This window comes from Acipenser ruthenus, chromosome 15, assembly GCF_902713425.1.
Source record: "Acipenser ruthenus chromosome 15, fAciRut3.2 maternal haplotype, whole genome shotgun sequence".
Classification (NCBI taxonomy): Eukaryota; Metazoa; Chordata; class Actinopteri; order Acipenseriformes; family Acipenseridae; genus Acipenser; species Acipenser ruthenus.
The window spans coordinates 33,884,587-33,911,564 of NC_081203.1; the positions used below are offsets into that span (position 1 = coordinate 33,884,587).

General features: G+C 42.4%; 1 protein-coding gene across 3 annotated transcripts in view; it reads right to left on the reverse strand.

Moving 5' to 3' along the window:
• LOC117421961 (mitogen-activated protein kinase kinase kinase kinase 5-like) overlaps positions 1-26,978 on the reverse strand; it is a 51,168-nt gene that overhangs the window by 16,387 nt on the left and 7,803 nt on the right. For 2 of the 3 annotated variants that reach the window (XM_058986551.1, XM_058986550.1), the window contains exons 3-19: positions 22,498-22,555; positions 14,861-14,951; positions 13,189-13,253; positions 12,531-12,586; positions 12,194-12,241; positions 11,294-11,336; positions 11,122-11,194; positions 9,518-9,649; positions 9,053-9,115; positions 8,833-8,914; positions 8,256-8,372; positions 7,113-7,191; positions 4,759-4,817; positions 4,379-4,446; positions 3,068-3,106; positions 332-376; positions 175-217 (exon numbers count right to left, since the gene is read on the reverse strand). In XM_058986551.1, coding sequence (XP_058842534.1) covers positions 175-217; positions 332-376; positions 3,068-3,106; positions 4,379-4,446; positions 4,759-4,817; positions 7,113-7,191; positions 8,256-8,372; positions 8,833-8,914; positions 9,053-9,115; positions 9,518-9,649; positions 11,122-11,194; positions 11,294-11,336; positions 12,194-12,241; positions 12,531-12,586; positions 13,189-13,253; positions 14,861-14,951; positions 22,498-22,555 — 1,161 coding nt within the window. The remainder of the gene's footprint in view (positions 1-174; positions 218-331; positions 377-3,067; positions 3,107-4,378; positions 4,447-4,758; positions 4,818-7,112; positions 7,192-8,255; positions 8,373-8,832; positions 8,915-9,052; positions 9,116-9,517; positions 9,650-11,121; positions 11,195-11,293; positions 11,337-12,193; positions 12,242-12,530; positions 12,587-13,188; positions 13,254-14,860; positions 14,952-22,497; positions 22,556-26,978) is intronic. The other variant, XM_058986553.1, reaches the window with a different exon arrangement.

Sequence of the window (26,978 nt, forward strand, 5' to 3'; positions counted from 1 at the left end):
TAAAGAGTGGACATACAGTACAAACCTTCTAAAGCACATTATACAACTCCACAGAGACCTGGAAGGGGTGAAATGGTACCAAAGCTAAGGAGAGGTAGGGGAACAGCTTTAAAATACTAGTGAGTGAGGGAGTGTGTATGCCTTTCAGTGTGAAAGTGTGACACTGTTACTCACCTTTGGAGGTAGTGGAGGAGGAATTCCTTGTTTCAAGGTTGAGCTACAACAAAAATAAAATAAAACACAATACATTACATTACAGTCAAACCAGCTTAATATCACTCCTGTTAAATAAGTCTTCAAACTGTGTGCTTCCCTTTTTAGGGGGACTTACAGTTCCATGTCTTCAAACCCGTCTTCCAGATGTGCAACGTGGCCCCTAGTGGATGAGAAACAGGGATCAGCAGCTGGCACAGGGCTCTAGGGACACACTGCAGGCTGCAGGTCAGGTGGCTGCTCCCACAACAAATACTGGGACCCCAAGCCTGTCTGTTCCTGGGCAAAACACTGGCATGACCTTGTTCCCCTTGACCAGGTACACCCACCATGAACCAACAGTACACATTTACACACACACTTAACATATATAGTGTTTTCACTGCCTGCAACTGGAGTACAGAGACTTTCTTTTATATAGTTGTGTGCACAATTAATAGCTTTCTATCCCTGTTGTGGAGGACAGCCACGGTTTACATTTTCACTGCTCTTGTAGAAATTCTATATACTTTCAATACTTTTATAAGGGGAAACCAATCTTATTGACAGTTCCTTTGCTTCAGGACGTGTGTTACACAAGATTTTCTCCCCCCAAACAGAAGAGCAGTGAACAGGTAGCTTTATCTGCAACGAAGAATTCTTCTCATAATACACTTATACAAAGACATTGGAAACTACGACCCATTTCAACAGGGATACACAGGCAGGCATTGTGATTTACAAATCCACAATTTATCAGGGACTTCATCTACACAGCAAGGCTTGTTTAAAGGGAAGATAACCAAGGGTTTAGCAACCTTTACACTCGTCCACTATTCATTAAAATAAACACATGGGTTTTTTTTGGTTTTTTTGTTTGTGTTTTTACAAACCCCATGGATTGGGGGGGAAAAGAAACAAAAAAAACAACTGTTGTATCCAGGCACCAAATCACTTCCTGTTCTGACTGGATCTAAAAGCTGCTGAAATAAAACAGGGGCTCCCGATCATAATGTTGCTAGCGTGAATAGGTGTAAGGAAATGAAAAACTCTTGGTTCTCACTCCTCTGAAGTGTGTGTTGCTGGATGCACAGCGTGTGCATGCAGGAGCTTGTGCATGAGGCAACACATACACACTCAAGAGCCTTCACTTACAAAAGCATTGTTGAATCGACTCAGACAAGCTGCAGGAGTGTTTGCAGTGAAAACAAGCTCAACTGTTCATGCAAACTGAACACATGGAATGAGACCAGGAAGCAAATCATAGCTAAGAGACTTACAGAATGGGGGGGGGGGGTTAATAAAACAAAATCCCAGTTGCTCAGTATTGTACCTTGCTATACACTGTCTTACACAATCTCAATCTCCTCTGCTAATAAAAAGGAAAATAGCCTCCCAAATAAAGAAAAACAAGTCTTTCTCCCCCAGTTCAAAACACTTTTCAAAGTGTGCTCTAGTTAACCTAGTCAAGCTAATCTTGTACACTGATGGCTCTGATGGAATACCTTGGCTTGGATTAATATCCATTTGAATCTCAATGCCCCTCGTTTCTGGGCAGTACTTGTGCTGCCTCTTTGTTTCAATGAAGTCTCCCTGGCTGGGGGAGACTGTGCCAGTCGCTGACGGATCGGGGGACTGTGTGTACGGTTTTGTCTCCAGAGTACATCTCACAAAGCCTGATGCTCTTGATCATCAATTGAGTTTGCTGCTGCACAAGGCTATAAACCCAGCCTGCTGTTTGAAGTACAACAAGCTTGACTGGATGGAGTTTTAAGGGCTGCCCATTTCCTTTGCTACCCTTCCTGGATCGGTGCCAGTCTCTCCATGTGACCTGGATCCTGTTCTAAACAAACACACTGCACTTGCACTCTGACATGTTCAGATCAGATCAGAGGAGGCTGCTTCATTCTGTTCCATGAACTAAATGCTTTCCCCAATTATCTAAATACAGTAGCAACTCCACAACATAGCGTATAGTCCACTGCTCGATATTACACATTTAATTTTAAATTGTTTAACAAAAGGAGGATCGATTCATTAAACAGTGCCCAAGGTAGTGCACCACAGTGGAATGTGGTATTGTATAGCAACAGCACCCCCTACAGTTTGAAATCATGTACTACAATACAGCTAAAATTCTGCAGGTCCCCTAACAAAACACACAGCACTTCAGTGTGAGGTGCAGTATGTTTCTACATCTTAAATCCTGTATTTCACCAGTGCCTGGAAACACTGTGTCAGTAGATTAGTGTGCAGGAGATGAAAGCCCACCACTCTGGAGTGGAGGCTGAGTGGGTGTCCATGTGCTAGTAAAGGATACTATTCACAATCATTTTTACTAAACTGGGTGCATTAAAAAACAGAAAGGACATGCATACTTCACTTAAACACATTTCAAGTTTTGTTAGATGATGATTGCAAGATATGACTGAAGAGGAGGCTGCCACCAGAAAAGGAAAAAAGAAATGCTCCAGGGTTACTAGAGAAAGACGCAATGATTACTGTTAGCGTTGATGACGTTCTGTATGGTTATTCCCCAAGAATTTGAAACAGCTGCGCACCAATATCACAGATTTATTACAGACTGCAATGCGCTACACAGTCTCCCATGCGCTGTTTGTGTGTGACGTTCGTAACATTGGAACACAAGGCAAGGCCTGTTTGAATGATTGTGCAATTGAGTGCAGGCAAGGGATCACAAAGCACTTAAGTGCCAGATTGAGAGAGCTAGGAAAGACCACTGTCCAAACTACAGCCACAACACATGGGGTGGAATGTGCAGCCAGGCTGTACAGAGCACATCACAACACAAGCACTGGAGCTCCCGCTACCCCCACCACCAGCACCACCACAGCACAGTTAGGCTGAGAGTTACCGTTGAAACAACTCCTCCTCTACGCATTTGAGAAGGCTCCTTGGGCAGGGGGAGAGAAGAGGGAGAAGAAGGAAACACTGTCAAAGCACAGGGACACTATGTTCAGAGCTCATTAACAGACCAGTGGCAGGTACTAACCAATTATCACCAATGCACTGGGTAGGGCAGAAGTGAATATGCTGCAAAGTTCCTAGCATCAGAAGTGATGGAAATAAGACTCCTATTGCACAGCTGTTTCACCTATTCCAGGTTTTGATATGTGCTTGATTAGCCACAGTGTATTGGTATCAAGCTCAGGATACACATAGGTAAACCAGGAATGGATCAAACCGCTGTGCAATGGGAGTCTTATTTCCATCCCTGATTAGCAGCTCCATCGCAGATACCCAGGGAAGAGAAGCCAAGACAAACTAAAAGGGCAAGCCGGTCCCTTCCAAAGCATTCTTTTTAAAACTAACAAACCGGTCCATGAAAATGTCATCCATATCTAACTGCTGGCAAGCCTAAGTCTTTTGATGATCAAACTTCTAAGTATTAAAATCTAACAAAAAATCTTGGGCTTGCCATTGATATCAATGGCTCATTCAATGTAGCATAGATTTGTATTTGACAACAGGGCTTGTCCTGTATATAACTTGTTAGTGTCTGGTACAACACACCACTAAGCTTGCATCAGACAAAGGGACTGTGTTGCATTTGAGGAAGCAGTTCAGATTCACTGTCAATGCTAGTGTATAGTGAGGAATCGCTAATATTCTCAGTACAATGCCACTGCCAGGTATCTCTGCCTAACCTGGGCTTTTAGTGGGGCACAGGCTTTTGCTAGGAGCTTCACAGTATTTATGGATGATGGACACATTTGTAACCCAGAGAGGTAACACACATCAGCTCATCCTTACAAGGTCATTGTGAGCCTTTTCCAACTAATGGTAAAATCCTCATTGTGTACTGGAACGCACAGTAATCTACAAGAAAACAATACCTGAATAAAACTCAAGGGTTAAAGTAATCAGCCGCTGCTATGCTACCCCAATTAAGCACCAAGACACGCCAAATGTCTGCTTCACCCCAGACATTTTCTAAGGGGGCTTTAGTATTTAGCAGTGTTCTTGTAAAGTGCTGAACCCCACGCACACACCAGTTAGAAGCAGAATGTGTCTCTGGAGGTACCTGATTGAAACGGCAGGGGGCGGGTGCTCACAGGCTGCCCTTCGGAGCCTCGAGTTCCCTTGCAGAAGGATCAGCCGTGCTGCTCACTCCAGGCTCAGAGCACCTAAACCAGACAGTCACTTATTATTGAGATTCTCTTACTTGCTGCCGACTCCTCCGTCTGAGAAAGGGCTCCACGGGGAAGAGAAGTCGTTGTCTTTGGTCACGTCCTGCAATTATAAGTTGGATAGGATTTAGTTTTTAAACTGCGTTTTTAAAAGGGAAGGTCGAACCAAAACTACAATATTAACAATAAATGGAGAACATTAACAGGGAACATGCAGGTGTTGTTTGACTTCCAGTGTTTCAAATAAATCCAGGCCAGGTGATTCTGAATACAATCCAGCACATGAAAAGAGGAAGGATTATACAGTACAGGAGTCGAGGGATTTTTTGATATTTTTTTTTAACTTTGAATGTATTATTTATTGACAGAGAATGTTTCTATATCTCTAGAGCACTTATATATAAGTCTACATTACCATCTCGGCATGAGCTTCAGTTTCTTTCCGTAGCGGAGGCTCAAACTGCACCTTGTCAACTGTTAAAGAACAGACACAAAATGATATTCGGAACTGTGTGCATTGCTGGCATAACACCCTCCAGGCACTAGAGGTCAGCACAGACCACAGGAGCCACTGCAGAGCTTCTCCTGTTCCAGTGTGAACTACATTTCCCGGTAATATTGGGGACGGACTGGAGTTTTGTAAACAAGGGTCTTGATTATAATATAGTGTGTTGGAACAATCAGATTTGTGTACTGTGATGTAATGGAGTTCCACGTACAGCAGGGGTGGCCAGTCACAGGGATAACAGGTCAAATTATATAATGAACAACTTCTGGGTCTGGATGGAGGTTTCATTGGTCCAATTAAACAATTTAGAACAGGGCTGGAACAAAGACCAGGAGTGGAGGGGCCAACTTTGGTCACCCCTGGGGTACAGTATAGTATTTCAAAACTTTTCCTAAAAACACATAGGCTGGACTGCTTCAGACGTGGAGCTCCTGAATACAGCAAGCCACAGCGTCATGAAAATGAGACACACCATTGAACTGAGACGTGAAAACCAGCAGCTCTTACCAGATAAACACTGACAGGTATCAAAGAGTATCTTGCAGACCCAATATTAGTTGATTGTAAATGTTTTTGGTCATGCTCTAGTCTAAAGCCTCTAAGTGTGTAACAGTGCAAGATACAGCAATGGTAGGAGACTAACTGCAAATCACAAGTTCTCAAAAACATGCCAAATAAGGAGAAATTCTCATGCCAGGCTTGTCAGTGCCAGCTGATATAATGGGTTAGACACACACTGTTAACTATTCATACAGAGAGCTCAAAACCTTCCCCACTGAAGCATATTTAAATACAGTATAAATCAGTCAATCACCTCCGTGGTATGGACAGATGAATGTGCAGGTATCTGAGTATAGTGTCTGGTTTTCAGAGCGTCACTGTTATTCTCTTCACTGTACGAGTCAGATGAATGTGCAGGTATCGGAGTATAGTGCCTGGTTTTCAGAGCGTCACTGTTATTCTCTTCACTGTACGAGTCAGATGAATGTGCAGGTATCGGAGTATAGTGCCTGGTTTTCAGAGCGTCACTGTTATTCTCTTCACTGTACGAGTCAGATGAATGTGCAGGTATCGGAGTATAGTGCCTGGTTTTCAGAGCGTCACTGTTATTCTCTTCACTGTACGAGTCAGATGAATGTGCAGGTATCGGAGTATAGTGCCTGGTTTTCAGAGCGTCACTGTTATTCTCTTCACTGTACGAGTCAGATGAATGTGCAGGTATCGGAGTATAGTGCCTGGTTTTCAGATCGTCACTGTTATTCTCTTCACTGTACGAGTCAGATGAATGTGCAGGTATCGGAGTATAGTGCCTGGTTTTCAGAGCGTCACTGTTATTCTCTTCACTGTACGAGTCAGATGAATGTGCAGGTATCGGAGTATAGTGCCTGGTTTTCAGAGCGTCACTGTTATTCTCTTCACTGTACGTGTTTGTATACTAGACCCTTCAGAATATGTCATGCAGGAAATATCTGATCACTAGAAACACTGGCAGGGAAATTGAATCATGTGAGCTGCGACTTCTGGGTGTTTTCCTATAAAAACAATCCTGTGTGACATCATGTGTTCAGAAATGTAATCTGTCTGGAACGGCTGGTCCCCTGATCAGTAACCCCTCCTCCAAGGACCGTGGCTATTTTCAGCAGTATGCCTCACTCCTTTCTGGACCAGAGACTGTTACCCAGGACTAGGGAGATCTCTACACAGACACATGGTTAGAAACTCACGCTAGACCTGCACCCAGTTTCAGAACTCCCCTCAATGAAGTTTATTATTGAAATGATCAGGAGCCAGGGGGTTTGAGCACAAAGTCTCCCAATAGCTGCATGAAGAACTCCTCCTAACAGTAAACCTAAAAAGTAAATCTAAGGATGCGTTCTTGCTGTGATAAGTGCAAATGAGAGTTCAGAGTAGCTTTAGCAGGGGCCTGACTGTTCAAATCCCAGTACGTGTTCATTTCAATAACTTAACTGTGAAACCTGTTTCATTTGTTAAATGTCTAGTGTTTACAGAGAAGCAATAACCCTGAAATCAGTGACTGTCTGCTATACAGCATATCCACTGTCCTTCTCACAGCTAAACATTCAGCTGAGCGACAGCATGCAGTAAAGCAGGACAGTTGTGTTGGATTTAATAAGTGGCAGTGCAGTGTAGACATAGCGATGAATACATACTCATACAGTGTTGATATATATAGTGTGACCACTAAGAAGGGCACGCATGCAAGAAGCACAAGACATCCCGCTAACCCCCAGGACACTTACAGTTAATTTCAGAGCGTGTCCTTTCTGCTCTGGAGCTCTTGTTAGTGGAACGAATGGTGTGCCGAACAGCTGAGAGAGGCTAGAGAGAGATCAGAACAAACTGCTCAATCTGAGACACATGTATTCCACTCTGAACAAAACAGGCAAAAAGGCTAGCCAAAAACACACTGCTGAAAATGTTTTAAATCCTTTCAATAATCTACTTGATGGTTAACTCTTGCTGTAGAGTTCAGTGATGGACACTGCTGGTTTGACTTGTAAAATAAAAATCAGCTACAAGAGATATCTAGATTACCCAACTACTGTAATTGGAACCACGGGAAGCTGGATAATGAAATAGAAAATCAAATTGCAGAGGTGGGTCCTCATAGCAATGAACTAAAGAATGGCGTGTTAATGTTGTTCTTGTTGGGAACCTCAGTTGAATACAGACCAATGACCCAGTGCACCACTGACACCCTTAAGGGGTCCATTAAACCCCTCTGGCTCATCTCCTTTAGAAGAAAGGACATGCTGAAATATCATCTGATGAACCACTTGGGAACCTTGCAACACAACTTCTTTTCTGACAGCTATATGTGGACATTCACAGGCATTGCAAACTGATTAATGAGACTGCTAAACAGAAGACTGCCAGTTTAATAAAACTACATGGATGTTTGAAGTTTACATTTGTTGTGACCAATTTGCTCCCTAGTTAAATACATCCCTGTCTATCTAGTACAGGTTTAATTGGGTCTTCTCGTTTTCATGAGCACTGCAGCCACAGACAGCGTGGGAGCAAGCTGCACAAAGACTGCCATTCAGTCGCCGGTGCCATCACTTTCTAATCCCTGCCAAGGAGATCCGACACCAGGCACGGCAAGTAACCGAGTCAGGCAGGCCTCCAACAATAAACAAGGAGGCCGGGAGGTCAAGAGATATTAATGGTGTTTATACAGTCAACCCAGCAATGTCCTACGAAGGAATAAACATTAGCAGAACCGCATCACAGCTGCAACGCGACGCGTGCCAATTGGCCAAAATCAAAATGAGGTGCATTACTGCAAATACGTTTTCAGTTCCATAAATAAAATCGAGAATGGGTAATACATTGTGATCGTGGATTACTGTTTCGTTCGCAAACACAAACGCTTGCCTTACCTCCAGGTCGTCATCATCCACCTCGCTGTAATGGGGAGGGTGGTCTGGGTTGTTCATTTTGTCCAGCAGCTCCACAGCCAGCCTGCGACTGAGCCCAGTCTGTCCGACAAACATGTGCTAGAGAGGGGGCAGGATCAGAAGGGAGACACGTCAGCCCATTCTCATTACAGGACCCCGTCCCCATGTAGGCATCTATTCCAACACACACAGGTGGGCAATGCTGGAGGGCTATTCTGCACCAGGTTTAACATGTACAATGACATTAGAAACTGCTAGAACCTGGATGAAGGTTTAAACAGTTAAGAACAAGGTTGGAATGCCTCTCTTCTAGAACATGGCTCTTCACTGGATACAGTATGAACCTGGCTGCTGCACTTGACTTCCTTTAACTCAAGCGCTACTAAGCAAATTCATGTAATCTGCGAAATGTCTTGAGTTTATGGTTCCGGTTAGATGACCAAAATGCACTGTAACTTTGGGAAATCGAAGTCACTGTCCGCACCACGCTGGAGTCTGTGTGTATTGTTAGTTTCAATAGCTATTAATAAATGTCAAACCAGGACTGGGAGATCTTTACCGAGAGCAGCTTCTCAGCAGTGGGCCTTTTCTTTGGATTTTTTGTCAGTGAAACTTTCACAAAATTATGGAATGTGTTTGACCTGCAACAGAAAATGCAAATAATATATAATGAAGACATTTATACACATATAACATACACGATACAAGTTCAGTAGAAACTGATTATTTTACTTTGAGAAATCAACAGCTAATTTTGGAGTAAAGAAAGTTGTGCTTACCATTTAGTTTTGTCCTTTAGCTTGGGTGGCTGAAAGCTGTTTTTTGACATTAGAAATAAGGCTCTGAAAAGGAAGAAGCACGATATTAATGAGATGTTAATGAGATATTTACTATGACAGTGATTTTAATTATGCTACAGTACACATTTCTGCATGGACTATATGATCTCTATTACAGAGTCACAGTCCTTTAGTTTCATGAATCCATCACTGTGATGGCCAACTTGAAAAAGCACAGATACATATATGACACATTTACTGGCACGCAAATTCTTCATGGATATTGCCACAACGCGGTTTCATACCAGACATGGTACAAAGAGGTATCAAAAGGTGAAAGTTCAGAACAGCACATTGTTTAAGTGAAGCACTCAAGGTCTCCTGCCATGATCTATGCTGAGTGTTGACTGCATGTTATGTAGGTGTGATGCAGACAGGCTGCCCAGCCTTGCTGAAGCAGTGTACCTCATGGGGTGCAGGTCGAACATGGGCGGCTGCAGCTCTGCCAGCTCGATGGAGGTGATGCCCACGGCCCAGATATCACACAGCTGGTTGTAACCGCCATTCTTCTCCACTGCAGCCACCTCAGGAGCCATCCTTTGGGAAGCAAAACATTCAGTATATAATCAATCAGTCTAGAAGACACATAAAAATGTTACAAAGGGTGTGCCAGTCCTTATAAAAGACACAGCTCATACTGTAAGGCTTCTCTGCTAAGAAGATGCTTTAGTTTACTCAAGCCTGTTTGGCAGTTATGGATGAACACAACACCCCATTATGTATTTCAAGGATGTCACTTGAAACGGGGTTATCTGGTTTCCAATCAATCTGCTTCTCTCTAGTCTCACAGCTGGGGCATGGCCAGGGCAATGGAGGCCAGGTTACCTGCTCCAAAGATCACACTGCATTATTAAAATGTTATCCCATATTTTACTGAGTCAGAACTGGATAAGATGAAACCATTCTAAGACATTTCTAAACAGTCACACATCAGAAAACATTTGCAAACAGTCGTAAAGAAAACAGTCTTTAAATAAAGAAGCTTTGTTAATGGAGTTCACAGTCCAGCCTGATCTTCGGGAGAGCTCTGCAGCTTTTACTAGCTCATGAATACATTCATTCTGTCTGCCACATGCTCCGATCACACTACAGAAATGAGTTTATACAGTGTGGCTTTTCATCTCCCATGGAGTTTACAAAAAGACAGAAAAGCACACTCTCATTGTGTGCATGGTGCATCATTACTGATGGTTGTGAGAAGATTCTTCCTTATAATGAATCAGCCACCCGCTTCCCCCACCCACCTTACTGGAAATGTGATGCAACACTGTTGGGCTGCACTGGGGGCCATTACACATATATACACACTGGAGAAAGAATACAGAGGACAGCAGCTCTCCTTCTTATCGGCCGAGTCTGGATGCAGTTCTGCTATCTGGAGAACTGAACTGCAACACACACAAGCTGAGGTCTATAAATAACCTGTTATTTAAACACTGACTTCACGCATGTCAGTGTAGGAAACTGATCTAGCGCCATGCAGAGGTGACATCAGGCTCTCTTTATACCTGCAGGTCTGAACAGCCAAGGACTCACTGTTATTCCCCCCCTGCCATCTCAACCAGCGATGCATCCAACACCCCTTTAATCCACTCAGACCCACCATACAGGGATTACATTAACCACACAAAACAAGAAAAGCTGGAGCGCCGTGCAACCACATGAGTCAGCCAAGAGAGAGTCTCTGTTCATACTAAGAGAGTAAGACAGCAACGGCAGTGCAACAGAACAGTGCAATTCTATTGAGGGTTTTGACCTCAATATGAGGACACTTGTAAAGTTTATACAGTGATAAGGCTTCAGTACCTATTGTAAGAGAGTATACATATTACAGGACTTCCACAAATACAGAAGTACCTGCCATATCGGACTGTATTGGTTCCAGGAGTCCATCGGATATGTGAAAATATGGGATCTGAGGGAGTGGTTACACTACATTGTAGTTGCTTTATTAACATCAGGGATTATAAATTAACAATGTCAGCTACAAAAAACAGAGAGATTGTTACCAGTACGGAGTCCCGATAAAGGACTTCCTCTTTGCGATGGTCGCTGTTATTTTGGCTGCAACTCCGAAATCAGCTGGAACAGAAAGAACCTCGTTAGCGGTAGAACGGACACTTCACATCAACACAGACCATTGAGAATGAAATGCTGAACAGTTTCAGCTCAGGACCTCACCTAACTTCACATCCCCATTGTCAGAGAGCAGTATATTAGCACCCTGTATGAGGACAGAAAGAAAAACACATGGGTCAACAGCTATACCAGGGCACAAAGAAACAAAAACACATGGGTCAACAGCTATACCAGGGCACAAAGAAACAAAAACACATGGGTCAATAGCTATACCAGGGCACAAAGATTAAAAGTGGATTGGCTTTGCAGCATAAGTTGCAGCTAGACTACAATACAGTAAAAATGGTAGCAAGAATCCAGTAGCAACAAGGATGGAAATAAGACTCCTATTGCATAGCAGTTTCACCCATTCCAGGTTTTATTAATAGCTTGATTAGCCAGAGTGCAGAGGTAACAAGCCCAGGTGTGTCATTTGTAATTTCCTGTGGTTTTTTCACTATGCCTTAACATTTTCGATTCAGAGACATTAATTCTACTTGCGCTCCTTAATAACTCATAAGTATGGATGAGAGACTCGCACGCACGCACGCACACACACACACAACTTGAACACAAAACTGAAACTTTATTATAGATAAAATAAACTTGAATGGGTCAGGGATGGAAATAAGACTCTTCTTGTGTAGAAGTTTCAACCATTCCAGTTTTAAATACATGCTTAATTAGCCACAGTGTATAGGTTAGGTATCAAGCTCAGGTGTGTTATAGTAAAACCAGGAACGGATTAAACTGCTAAGCAATGGGAGTCATTTCCATTCCTGATGGGTAGAAATTACACTTTATTTAACCATGAAAAATATTACACATAGTTTAAAACTAAAATGATGAGCACATTTCTTTTTAATTTGATTTCTGCAACACTGTACGTGTGCTCAGCACACTTCCTTCGTCCCGGACAAACACCTGTATGCATATCACATGATCCGCTGCATTGGGAATTACCTTAATGTCTCGATGCATTTTGCCCTTGCTATGTAGATACTGAAGGCCCTGAAAACATTAAAAAAAAAAATCTTACCAGACAATAGTATTTATTTATTTTAAAGCAGAATGATATGCAAGTTAATAAAAAAAGTTTTGCTAAATATTCAAACATTTAAGTAGATTTTTTATTAGAAAATAAAAAGTTTTGAAAAACTTAAAATTGACGCTGTTTAAATTAAACCTGTTTCAGTTTAATTAAAATTGGTGTGAAATTGGTCTGACCATCTGACTAAACCACAGTTCTTGTGACCCATCTAAACCAGGCACCTGATAAATATTCTGGAGAGAATATTACCTGCAGAGTTTCTCTGCTGACATAGGCAATCTGCAGTTCAGAAAGAGGTCCAGTCACTAGAAAAGCAAACAAAACAAAAATAAGACAGAAATAAATGGCATTGAACTCACATTTATAATGTGCCTTTCATCCACACAGGACCTCAAAGCACTTCACACACACACACACACACACACACACTGACACGCACACACACACACTGACACACACACACTGACACGCACACACACACACACACACACACTGACAAACACACACACACACACACACTGACACGCACACACACACACACACACACACACTGACACGCACACACACACACTGACACACGGTTTGAATCACACATCCCTGATGCACCTGCACACCTCACAAACAGCTTCTAGCTTTAGGAGATTTGCCTGATCAATACTGGGAGTTTTTCTTTCAGGAAAGTGAAAGCAGGATGAAAGCAGCAAATCTCACTTCAGGTTCGGATGAAAAGAGGGAAGCAGCCGCACCACGCCACCTGATCAGTTTAATCAACGTGCAAGGAAAGAAAGCTGGAGCAGTGTGGAACCCGCTCGGGATGTACGGAGTACCACTGTATCTGATGAGGGATTTCTACAAGTCTCTACCTCTACTTGAATATGCAGAGAGGGGAGCGGGGTGGCTACATTACCCTGGTAGATATCCTGCAGTGATCCTCCTCCACAGTACTCCATGCAGATCCACAGCTTCTCCCGGCTGTTTGGAGAAAGCACAGAGGAAACATGAAACCAGCTGTTACTGTCACATGCTGTACACACCCACCGAGCCGCTAGCGATCTGCCATAATAACAGATACCTGACTGAAGTTACAATGCCCCAGGTGTTTCACTCGCTAGAACTGAACGGTGCTCATGACTCACTGCTTCAGAGTCAGGACATGACAGAAACTTTTACTGTGGGCTAAACCGTCAAAGTAAACAGGGGGTTGCAAAGACTGTTTCCAGAAATGATGGCGACATTCACACATGGGGTTTCCACTTCTTGCCAGGCAAGTCCTAAAAAATCCAGTCAAAATGAATGCAGCGCTGTTTGGGATCTGTTCAGTGTTTGCTGTTTGAGTTCTACAGTATAAAGCCTCAGGTAATTATCATCTACAATAACATATCAGTGAATGACCTCAAGCCCAGGCGTTACAAGTATCTGCTGTATTCAACAGAACCTTGATACAGAACAGTACAATACTGGACCATCAGGCATTGGTCAATTATTTTTTAAGGTTGCTACAAAACAGTCCAGATCTGACCACTCCAGGATGTGCCAATATGAGTCGTACAGACCAACATATAACCCTTGTAATGAACCTGTTCAATTCAATTCTTACACACACACACACATTCTATAGAGGATACTGCATGTTCAGTCACGTGGTGTATGGTTTTTATCCATCGCAGGATGTCGTCCCAGTAAATCAGGAGCCCTGACAGGGGAGTGGTTTATCTCAGGACATACTCCTAAGGGAATAAAAACCGTACCTCACCAACGATCATTCAGTATTCTGTTGATACCACAAGTATATATTTAAAATAAAATAGTAGCAATACAATGTGTATATTTTGTATATTAAATCAATGAATTCAGGGGTTATTTTACCTGGCGGATCTGTACTTTCATTGTCAACAGGCTATGAGCCAGTTTAATTGAAGAATCAATATTAAAATCAAAACTACAACAGGGCTAAAGGTGCCACCATCAATTCAAAAATCTTCCTAAAAATAACAACACTTCCACTTGAAGTACAGAATAGCTAGTCAAATGAGAGCTATATTTTTATATTGGTCTGCTTCATTTTGTATTGTCAAATCATTAAAATACCTTTACGATAAAATAGTTCATACACACAGCCACCTGACCAGTCTGTACAAATGAAAGGCAGAGTGAGCCCCAGTGGATGAGGTGTGCAAATCCCAGTTTACTCTCTCCATGAAGTGCTGTGATCCAGTGCTGGCAGTCCTGTATGTGAGCTATAAATCAAATTAACCCATCCAATATCAGTAACAATCAGATGTCTTTTCTTTCACTCTGCTGCAATCATCCCACCTGATGTAGCCTGTATTTCTGCACAGCCAGTGACGCAAGGGGAATGCAGCGCAAACAAAGCAAACACCTGGCATCAGGTGTGACCCTTTAGTGCCTGTCGCTGTACACAAGGTATTACCAATACATAATGGATACCTTTCTGTTCACAATGGTGCCAAATGCATCTCCCTCTGCACTCACTAGAGGGCAGCACTCAAGTCTCAAGGCTCGCTCTAGTCTAGTAAGCTTCGCACAAGGTGACTTTGAGTTTCTGGCTAGAACCTTACCAGAGGTAGCTGCCAAAGTAGGCGACAATGTTGCTGTGTTTGCATTCCTTCACCATGAAGATCTCCTGCTGGATGATGGAGAAGTCATCTCCTGGAAATGAGAATGGAGATAGCTTTAGATATACAGTCTCATACAGCACCTGTAATTATGTTTATTTTACACTTCACACAGGGATGGAAATAAGGTTCCCAATGCTAAAGGTCTGGTCTATTCCAGGGTTTGGCAGGAGCTTCATTTGTAGGTGTGTCTGGTGGAATGGATCCACCCGCAATGCAACAGGAGTATTATTTCAATCCCGGACATCTATTAGTAGTCGCTCTGTATTTCAAGCTGGCTTTACTTCAGAAACAGCAGGCAAAAAGTGTTGCCCCTTGATACAGAGTCAGAAGCCAACACACACATCCCTGTTCTCAATCAAGTTGCATGTAAAATATGAAATGTTGAATTTAGAAATGGCTAACAATTTAGGCAACTTAGTAACTGGCGCAAAGAACAAAAAAACAAAAAACAAAAAACAAAAAACAAAGCTGAATGTGCTTTAAGTAAGAATCAATGCAGGATTACAAAACAGCAGGAGTCTGGTTTCCTCGCGAGTAAATATTGCAGCTTTGCAATGCAGATACACACCCACTAACAGTAACCGAGCTTGGGGATTGGAGTGAGCATGTTTAATAAAACAGGAATGCATCTACAGTAAACAGAACCGATGCCAATATCTCATTTGCAGTAAATGATATTGTAGCCTCTTCAGTATGTATTACCATATTAATATTCGTTACATTTACATTTGGCCCGTTTCTCTAGAAACTTCCCAAATATGTAAATAAATCTCTCTTTGTGGTCGGATTTCTCTTTAGTTCAGTATTTTTACTGTACCACTGTTTTTCATCAAAAGTCAGGTTGATGATGTCACCACAACATCCTGCACTGATCGTGATAAACAAGCTCTCAGCAGAGATCCTGCTCCTCCAAACCCACTGTCCCCATGCCTTCTCCATGAGCGGCTCCAAACACACCATGAAAAACAGACTGAGGAATGTGCATGTGGAGAATATACAATACACTACTGCATCAAAGGAACGGAGGCCTTTCGACCACACCCCCCTGGGCTGTTTCAGCAACCCGCTGATTATAATGCGACAAAACAAGTTTGGACAAACAAAATGTCACAAAGGATCCCATTGACAGCTCAGCAACAGAAACCTGACTGATCCAGCTGAAGCCAAACGCAGAGGGCCGAAGTTGCATTTTACAGACCTGTATTTAATCACCTAATTCAACAAATCTGGATTAGCAGCATCCAAATAATGAGGAACTGATTGTACAGCAGAATAGCATACTGTCAGTGTTGCCCACAGTGAGGGGACAACCGGAATTTCTTTTTACAGCCGAGAGGAAAAGTTAATGCTGGCGTTCCTACCACACGGAAAGTTATTAAACCCCTCACATTCCAAGAACGTGCAGTTGCTGTGCGCAATCTTTTACTTACAAGCAATAACAGCAATGACATGAAAATAATCTCGACCCGGGGTGAGGGGGCTAACTTAAAAACTTGTCCTGGGCCCAAAAACGTGTGAGGGCAGCACTGTATCCTGTAGTACAGGGAGCCTCACTGGAGCTGCTGCTACATGCTACAGCTCCCCTTTCCTCTTACTGTGCCAGGCAGTTCATACAGCGCAGTACAAAGAAGCCACAGTAAGACTGGAGCTGCCTGACAAGGAAGCCTTCTCCTGAAGCCAGGCTGGTGCTGTGCAGCTGTGGATAACGGATCTACACAGGAGAGAGGCTGTTATAGATGCAGAAAGGGGGTTGGGGGTGGAAGGTTCAATTCTGGAGCAACAGTAACATTTATATCTACCACAGAGCAGGGTACAAAACAGCATAAACCTGCACACTGCACTTCGCATGCCAAAAATGTTCAGCATCTGCTACCAATTGAGCAGCAAGCTTCTGCACTGGAACCTATTAGTTTAAGTATAAGATCCAAACACAGAGATTTTTTTCTCCCTGCTGCTTACTCCCAGCGCTGGAATTTCAGTGCGTTCTTAAAGAGCCCACAGCGCTATATGCTTCACTCTCTGAATGGTATTGCAAACCTATGAAGGTTTTCCAATAGCATACTCTACAGTTATATTAGCAGTGTCCCAGCTGGCCCACATTAACCAATAACCATACCATGCCTTCAGCAGCTACAGTACCACTGGTAACGTTGCAGGTAGCTGTTTGGTAGCTGTTGTGGTTTTCATAGGAAATACACAAACTAAAGAATATTGTGGACTATAAAAATCCCAATGGCTCTAAATACAGTTGATTTCTATCACTATAATGAAAAGAAGTCAGCGATACAGTAAGCCTACAAGTTTTAGGATCTAATGCAAAAATGACTGAATAGCTGGTCTAAAAAAAAAAAAAAAAGTGGTACAGGAATTGAAAAATAAATACAAAAGAGTTGTACATTTAGGCTTGACTACTTTCTCAAAGACCAGGTAGCTACAGTATATCTGACGCGGGGGTGTGTGTGTGTTGGGGGGGGGGGGGGGTGGGGTTGGCAGCACTGTGTGGAATGCAGAGCTGTGCAGCGTATTCACTTTTTACAGGGCTAGAGTTCGCGGGGGGGTGTAGTTGACACGCTGGTCAGTTGACTGGATCTCAGATGAGACAAGTTTCTACAACGTTTCCATTTGTAATGATAAAAAGGATATGAATATTTCTGTCATGTACCAAAAAGAACACAGCCTGTATGACCTGGTGACTGATTCAGTGGCGATCAGTCCCAGTCAGCATCAAATATACTGTAATAGTGACACAGCAGCCCTGGCTTACACTGAGAACTGTTACTGCTCTTCAGATAGCTTGGACAGTATGTGGGAGGCAAGTCAACAACATTGCTGAGCTTAGACAGAAATTACCAGAATGTCAAGCATTAAAAAAAGAGAACTTCCCACCCACTTTGACTTTATACAAAAAAGAAAAGAAAGAAAAAAATAAGAGACCTGAAACTTGTCTTTGCTCCGTCATTTTTAAATGCTTAACTATTAACAGAAAACATTATAATGAACTCATGATTCAGTGAAGTGTTCAAATGATCACGTCAGCTTGTGTTGTAAAGTTCTTTCCAAGTTATCAGAGAAAACAAGGGCCCCATTAAAACAAATCCATTGAAATGTTTTCTATTATTATACATTAGACAGTGGAAGAGAAGACAGAACATGCTTCCCCTGTATTTGTATAATTAAGCCCTGTAAACACCAAGCATGCAGCATTACCTTATAATTCTTATGAGGGGTATGAAGTGAAATCCCAACAAATGCAAATACATTCTGCTTCCATGCAAAGCAATGGCCACTACTTTTCAAGCAGTCTTTCCCTATAGCCGATACTGCAAGTGCACACAAGCTGAGTGCTGCAGGGCAGGCTTGCAGGCAGGTGAAGAGCCCCAGTGCTGATTCTCACAGTCATTCCATTACTGCAGTAACTCCCCCGAGACCACTTCGATACAGGGATCACATTTCCTAGCCTCAGGTAAGATCATGTCTATACAGGTGGACAAGCACCACCATGGAAGCTATTTGCATGTTGGGTATTATTAAAATGAAATGCTTGCTTGTTTATGAAATGCTTTTTCATGCATTTTACTTCCTGTCATTCTAACACAGTAGGTCTTTATTCTTGATACAGTATTCACAAGGAAGGGGGCGTCACAGAAATTGCATAGCAGTTCGATTCATTCCAGGTTTTACAGTGTGTGTGTGTGTGTGTGTGTGTGTGTGTGTGTGTGTGTGTGTGTGTGTGTGTGTGTGTGTGTGTGTGTGTGTGAGAAGGGGAAGATTCTATCATTGTAAACAGACTGAACCATGTCGTTTTCTTCATCCACAGCATGGAAATTCCAGGCAGTGCTCCCTTCCATGCACTGCAGTGCACTCAGGATGACACAATGCCCCAGAAAGCTAACAACCATCACCCACTGCAAATCTCAACAGAGCTGCTTCAAAGAGTGTGAGGCAGTGTGCTTTTACAGCAGAAGCAGGAAAGCAGGGAGCAGCAGGTCTGTCCTGAATCCGTCTCCACTCACCTTCCAAGCAGTGACCTCTGGTCCTGGTTTCTGTGTTAAGGCTGAAAATAGTGACTGACTGGAGTTGACTTTGTTGATCCCTTTTAGGATTTTAAAAACGTTTATCTCCCCTAATCCTTTTACTTTCAACACTACAGTAAATACTCCAAGTTCAATTCCCTCAACCTCTCCTCGTGACTCATTTTGCCAGGTAGTAGAAGGACTATTGCATAGCACCCATTCCAGATTTTAATATGAGCTTGATGAGTCACTGTGTGTAGGTAACAAGCTCAGATGTGTCTTATTGTACTCATAGTAAAACCAGGAATGGATCAAACCGCTATACAATGGGAGTCTTATTTCCTTCTATAGAGAAGCAGCCGCTCCTTCCTCCAAACTACAAAAAGTGAAAAGTGTTACCTGGTCACCGCCATAATTACCATTTGCCATTCTATAAATAGGCAATCTGGTTCCCATAGCGACAGTAAACTTTACAACGCAAAGATACTGTAAACTTTTAAAGTCAACAGGCTTCAATGTTTATGGATTCTCTTTACTGGAAACCGGAAGGTGTTGTTGTATTACTGTACATACTGCAGCTTCACCAGTCGATAGAAAGGAGATTTAAAATTCAATTGATTTAGTTACTAGATGATTTCCTAGGTTGATGTTTAACAAACAAAAAACAAACGACACCAGCTACTGGGTACACATTAACCATAGTTCCAACATGATCCAGCAATATCACATGATGCCACAATGTCCAGGATGCTAGAGTGAAATCTAGTTTGCAGTAATCAGACAGCACATCAGCCGGTCAGCCCCAGCTCTGAAACCTGGCACGAGGAAGCTCCACTCATGACGTTAAACCGACTCCCTCACTGCCTGTCCCACTGCGATTGTGTAACTGTGCTTCTCTGCTGGTGACTCACTGTGCATTCACTGTCATGTCATGTCATTTTCTGCACAATCAGACACTAGCTGGGGGAGGGATCTGCGTTCAAATGTCTCGCCAGGGCCCATGCAGCCACAATGAAAAACAATACAAGGATCAACCTTGCACTGTAGCTCTGCATCCACCCGTAAATGTCCTTGATACTTGCATGACGTTGGCAAAAGATCAGCTCATTTTAGCATCACAGTGTCAAAACACCTATAAAAGAGGGCTCTTTTTACAAGACCTCCCTTTATAGATGAATAATGCACATGAGTAAAGATTAGTTATGCTGGAATCAGTCTCAACCAGTGCCATAAAGGGGCAGTAAGCTAGACAAAGAGCCCCAGAACAGAGATGCAGTCAAACTAACCACCAGCTTAATGACCAGCTCCTTGGTGCAGACACATCCTGTCTGTTTCTGTCTGGGCTATACCAGATTAGCAGACGGATCATTTTAGCCTCTTCTTCTCAAGTCACTGGGTATTATTGAGATTGCCAGGATATACAAAACCTATCCCTAATTTACAATAATTGAATGTGGTCTTTTTATGTTGCCATCACAATTTATAACGCTGGTGTAGGTAATGCAAAAAAAAAAACTTGGCCCTCATGGCTTGTATTTCAGGTTCTCTCAGCTTAGGCAGTCTACTCAGAAACCAAAGGAGTAACTACATTTTCATACAAAACAGCTCATGCATCTATTTGCATCATTATATGTTAGTATTTGTTGAGTATTCATAGCTACTGTATGGATGGAATTCAATTACAAATAACTGAAGAGAAATTAGTTATCTGGAAAGTATGAAAACAAAGCACACCTGTTCAGGTGCAACTCATCACGGTATGTTATTGAAATGCTTACAGTACTTGTACAGTAGCTATGTGCAATGCTTACATTACTTATATATAATGCTTATTGGACACACCTCAGTTTTGTTTATCCACAAATGATGCACTGCACTTGTGAGATGAAATAAAAATAAAAAAACAACGTGCTATTTCCGCAGACAGATTCAATCTTTACAGGGGCAGTCAAAGCACCAAATGAAAGATTAAAAACAACGTATATCACACAGTGCTGAAACCACAGAACCTGGCCACTTCCGTTCTCACAGTAAGTTTTCATTTCCTCGCTCTCGGGTGCTGCTTTTAGAAAGGCTCGCTCGCCCTCACTCAGTTTCCTAGATAAGGGCAGCAGCAGCCCTTGCATGCTGCAGCCACTATCTTGCACCCAGAACCTCGCTGGTGGAGACCTTCGGAATCCTTAAATTCAAGAAACCGTTCAGCGTTCCTTGGCCTCTCTCCTTTTAGACCCATTCATCAGGATTTATTTGCTTTGCAGAAAAAATTATTTTGTAAATATGGGCCTGGCTCCATAGACACGAAGAAAACTGGCAGAACAGATGAGAAGCAGAACATTCTCCCCCCTCTCCTTGAGAGTCAGCTAGTTGAAGAGGTGCGGGCCAGTACTGGGATCAACTAATACTGCCAAAAAACACCTCCCTTTTACTGAGCCACAGATCTTACTGTGTTAACTTATGTGATGTATTCAATGCACAGCTAATTGAATTGAATTTACTCTTTTGCTAATGTATATCACAAGCAGAGACATTAAGAAAAACTGGTTTAAAAATGTTACTATATTTCTTGTATTTAACTTTTCTTTTAAAACGGGAGATGACGTCACCTTGTCTCAACAAATCTGTAAACGTCCTTCTACAAACGATCCGTCATGAATAACACTGTGTAACAAATTTTTTTTTTTTTTTGGTTCCTGGGTAGTAAGTGTTATTTCCTAAGCAATTAGGAAATAACACTTACTACCCAGGAACAAAAATTGTGTTACATAGTGTAATAATATGCAATTTATATTAAATGGTGGAAATGAATGAACTTCTTATCTTTCTAAAGCACTTCACTGTTGTCATAAAATGACGTATCTAGTGATGACACGTCGCTTTTGAAAAGACTGAATGAACCATTTTAATTTAAGTTTGATGATGAGTTATCGGGTTATAAAACAGTACTGTATCCGTTGTGAACGTATCACTATCGGTGCCAAGAAGGTGTTCTTTTAAGTGAAGTTCCTGTTCCTTCAGCAGGAGAATTCATAATGGTTAAAATCAGTTTAAGTGTTCTCTTAGGAGGTGTTCCTGTACGTGCAGACTACTGTATAACTTCCACTTTATAAAACCACATTAGGTTTGCTCACACAGTAGACAACTATCACTGCTCCGTCACAGACAACGAGCAACCACATGCATTTCGCAATTTCTTCTTAGAAACTTTCCAGAATTTAGACTAATAGAAATGAACTCCTCTGCATCTAATAACTATGCATTAACCACTGTGCAAGACAGCCATGCTTGTCTGCTGGTGTGGTGTAGAGCTGGTATCTCATGTCACGGGCAGGGGTCAGTGTCTGTAACAGCAGTAATCACTTCCTTCACACAAGCATGCTCCCTTGTACTCCAGACCTGCTGCTCGTCTTTCTCAGTTGAGCGTGCGTTCCAAAACGCAAGTCGATTTAATGTTCTGGAAAACCTATTACATAATAAAAGCTGATACTAATAAATGAACAAACGTAAAATAACCCAGAGCCCCTGACCTGAAAGCACAGATCTGTATAGGGTTTAGAAGCAGCTCACCTGGCTCCAGTTTGATCATCTTGACTGCTGCCAGCTCTCCAGTCTGGATGTTTCTGGCCTGTAATGATAAACGAGAGGAGAGAGACAAGAATGATCATTACAGATAACATTCCAGGATCCAGTTCGCAATCAAACAGTAGGAGGGGGAGGGGTATCAAGGTTATGAGATCATGGCACACCTACTTAATAACATACTGTACCAACCCATCTACAGACACTGCGACCATGAGACCAGCACTTTCACATCTACCATTAGCTTTCTTTTGCAGAGAATATTTCACCTTTTATTTGTTTTACATTCATTCAAGATATGAAAATATTTCAGAAATTCAATTTTTAAAATCAAAACTACAAATCAGCAGTATCAAAACGAGCTTCTCAGAGTGGCAACAAATGACTTGTATTGAAGTCACTGTTTGTCAATTCAATTGGCTTCAAATGAAAGCAGTTGAACAATCACAACCGTGATTGTCTCTAAAATGAACTGATTTTATAAAAAATTGGAATTGAAAATCAGGAATTGAACCGCCCCTGCTCCTGGTGCCCAGGACTGTAGGGTACACCTAACTGCAGCTTAGTGAGTTTTCACTACAGCACAGTGTGAAGTGATTAGGTACCAGGGAGCAACTTGTCATCGATCGTGTTGTCTTTGAAACATGCCTAGCATGACAATACTGCTAATATTGCTGGCATTAATAAGACGTGGCACTTCAACAGTGATGCTGCTCACAGCCCTGCAGGTGGCTTCACACCTACACTATGAGTCACAGAGACCATGGGTGTGGCCAAGATCACCTTGACAAACTTAGAAAACAAAAAAAACAAGAAGAACAAACACATACCAATTACAGGGAGATGAGTGAACCCGATATAAAACTAAAGCAGTCAAGCAGGTCAAACAGGTTTTTTTGTTTTTTTTCCCCAGCCTGGTATTTGTCATCTGCAACATGCAGCCTTTGATTGCACTGTCTGCACATGGCACGAGAGGCAAGGCCAAGCCAGAGAAAGGGAAGGGTTTAGAAAGGGTTCCACCCGCGGTAGAATGAGACACTCAAAGAATACAACTGTGTTCAGGTGTGATGCAGTACGTAATCTCATGAGAGACAGGGAACAATGATCTGTGCAACGCTGAAGAAAAGAGGTTGATTTTTACCAGAAGCACTACAAACAGCAATCAAGGTGCTCACTTTTGCAGTTATATATATATAAAAAAAAATAAAAAATCCATGGGGGAACATGCCACACTTACTTTACAGAGAAACAACATGATACTTGAAGAACAGCAGGTTTAATGAGAGCCTTCACTTCATGAGCATGCAGTCTCCTGCAGACTGCATGAAAGTGTAGAAGAGGGAACACTGTGGAAATTGCCTCACATCAGCCCAGGATGCTAGCACGTGAATCTAGTGTTGACTTCATACAACAGTAAATGGGTACCAATTAAACACATCAATGTGTAGCACGAAGTGGGACCAAGCTCTTTCAGATCTTATGCCACGTGGCAGACTGCTCCTTGGCATTCACAGACGGGCATGCAAACCATAAACCTTAAGGCTCTACTCAGAGTGCCGACTGCATCGTCTACTGAACCGGTGGAGCCAGAGCCGTATATAGAGAGAGTTCGGCCAACTGTCAGCAATGCTTAAAGAATAAAAATAAAAACAGCAACACCCTCTTCAGTATTTATTTTAGATTGGTTTTTAATCAATATTTTAAAGTTTATTTTTATCTTGTATTAGATGATAATACATAATCTCTCGATCAAATTATTATAATGATCAGCTGTTCACTATTCCTGTTACTGATCTGACTTGTGAACAGCTGATCGCTGTTCTTATTTGATCAGGAGAATCGGTACAAATAAATCCTTGTCAGTGCAGATTAGGACATATTACTTTCAATTTACGGGCAACTTCAAAATCCTGTCCTGTCTGAAAGTGTCTGGCAAGTACTGGAGCCAGTTAAAGTCTAGATGAGATGAGGCAACCTGGCAACCTAATGGATTAGCCTATAGACATTATAATACTACACGCTACTACTGTATTGTTTACAGTTCAGCTAACTGCTCCAATAGGCAAAACTACTATATATACACTATTTTTATTTGTTTTTGTTAATCGTCAATGTAAATGAATGTACAGTACTGCCTGTACTGCCGATTTAAGTCACGTGAAAGGCTCTGGGTGGAGCTACCAAGACGAGTCAACAATGGTTGGGACTATGAAACACATCCATGATCATATTTCTGCTAGCACTGCATGCTAGCTAGCTACAACACATAGATCTGTATGCAGTGTTCAGTTATGGTAGCTGTCTGTGTTTTTACGAGGCTATCCTTGTTCTCTTAGCAGCTTTACAGTGCCTTGAACTACAGTGGAAAATGGCATGATGTTTTTGTTTTATAACTGCAATAAAGAGTTTACTGATAACTTGATAACAGATTTTATATTGAGGCAATAAAACAGGCCTTTATATTACTAGCCTAAATGTTGATTCAGGATGCAGCAATATTTTTATGATGCTGAATATGGTTTTAGGAAGCTGGTGTTCACGGAGTCCAGACTCTTCTGTGCGTTCAGTGCTACTGTATAAGCTTCATAAACATTAGTGCAGAGCTCTGTTCCAGTGAGGACAGTCCCGTCCCCTATAAGGTGTGCAGCACTGTACCACCAATCATTCCTCAAAGAATGATTGGTGGCACTATCTTAACACAGGAGACCGTTCCTTTGCAAACTACTGTACTGCAGAAATCAATCTGCAGCTCTTCACAGAACTACCTGGAACACCTTGAAACTGGCAGACGGAGTCTCACTGCAAGCAGCATGATAAGATCTAGCAAGCAGCATGATAAGATCTACGAAAACGTGTGCTTTATTTACCAGCCAGCATGTGTCAGGAGCCCAGGAATCCACTCACCTGCTCCCTTTCCAAAAGAACCACAAGTACAGTCATGCACCAAAAGCAGGAAGAGGGTTTGGGCTATGCTGACAAATTTAATAAAAGCACATCATGCCCAAGTGCAAACAGTTATGCTCAAATAATCACAATAAGCAGTCATCTATGTAAAAAAGTACTGTAACTGTATCAGTCACATACGACAGATAAACAGACAGGCAGGTTGTCTCTGCTGTATATAAAGCTAGATTCTGATATTCAATATGACGTGCTAAACAATGTCCTTCACAAGATTCATGACAACATAAGAGATTCTCTAGATAGGCTGTATGCGCTGCCAGGGACAATAAGACACAATGCTACCACACAGCTCTGGTGTCTCAGTTAGAAGACAAGCCCCAGGTCAAGGCCCCGCTGCCTGCAGATAACCCTGATATAATCCACCTCCTGAGCTGCTGGGACAGCTCCCATATGCTTCTGTGGAACCAGAGTTGCTCTTTCAAAGATAGCTCCCCACTCTATGGTGCAGAATCCCTTTGCAGAGCAGTTTGATCCACTGCAGGTTTTACTTTGAGTACGATCTTAATTAGCCACCATGTCAAGGTAAGAAGCACTGTTGCACTGTAATGTAAACTTCAGATTCATAGTAAATTCTGGATTGGCTCAAACTGTGCTGGACGTCTCATTTCCATCACTGTGGGGAAAAGGGTCTCCAATGAAATGCGGACTTAAACATCAACATATTAGTCCTGTACAACCTATACTACTGTACAGTACCAACAGAATTCTGACATTTGAGGTGCACCCGTTTTGTTTTCCTATTTAATTGATTTTGAAAAATCAAGAAAATCAACAGAAATCAATGCTCTAGACCGAACGCAATGTAACTGCTCCCCAAGAGCTCATTTTTAATTACGATCTGTTAAAATAAAAAGGAACCTTGTAGTTCAAGATTCACTTTCCTTCCTGGATCTTTCCCCAGCAGCATTGCAACCTGATTCAGTTTCAACAACCTGCATACTGTGTGTCAGCCCCGTGCACAGCATGCGAAACACTACACAGCGCACCTTCACAACCTGCATACTGTGTGTCAGCCCCGTGCACAGCATGCGAAACACTACACAGCGCCCCTTCACAACCTGCATACTGTGTGTCAGCCCCGTGCATAGCATGCAAAACACTACACAGCGCACCTTCACAACCTACATACTGTGTGTCAGCCCCGTGCACAGCATGCGAAACACTACACAGCGCACCTTCACAACCTGCATACTGTGTGTCAGCCCCGTGCACAGCATGCGAAACACTACACAGCGCACCTTCACAACCTGCATACTGTGTGTCAGCCCCGTGCACAGCATGCGAAACACTACACAGCGCACCTTCACAACCTGCATACTGTGTGTCAGCCCCGTGCACAGCATGCGAAACACTACACAGCGCCCCTTCACAACCTGCATACTGTGTGTCAGCCCCGTGCACAGCATGCGAAACACTACACAGCGCACCTTCACAACCTGCATACTGTGTGTCAGCCCCGTGCACAGCATGCGAAACACTACACAGCGCACCTTCACAACCTGCAT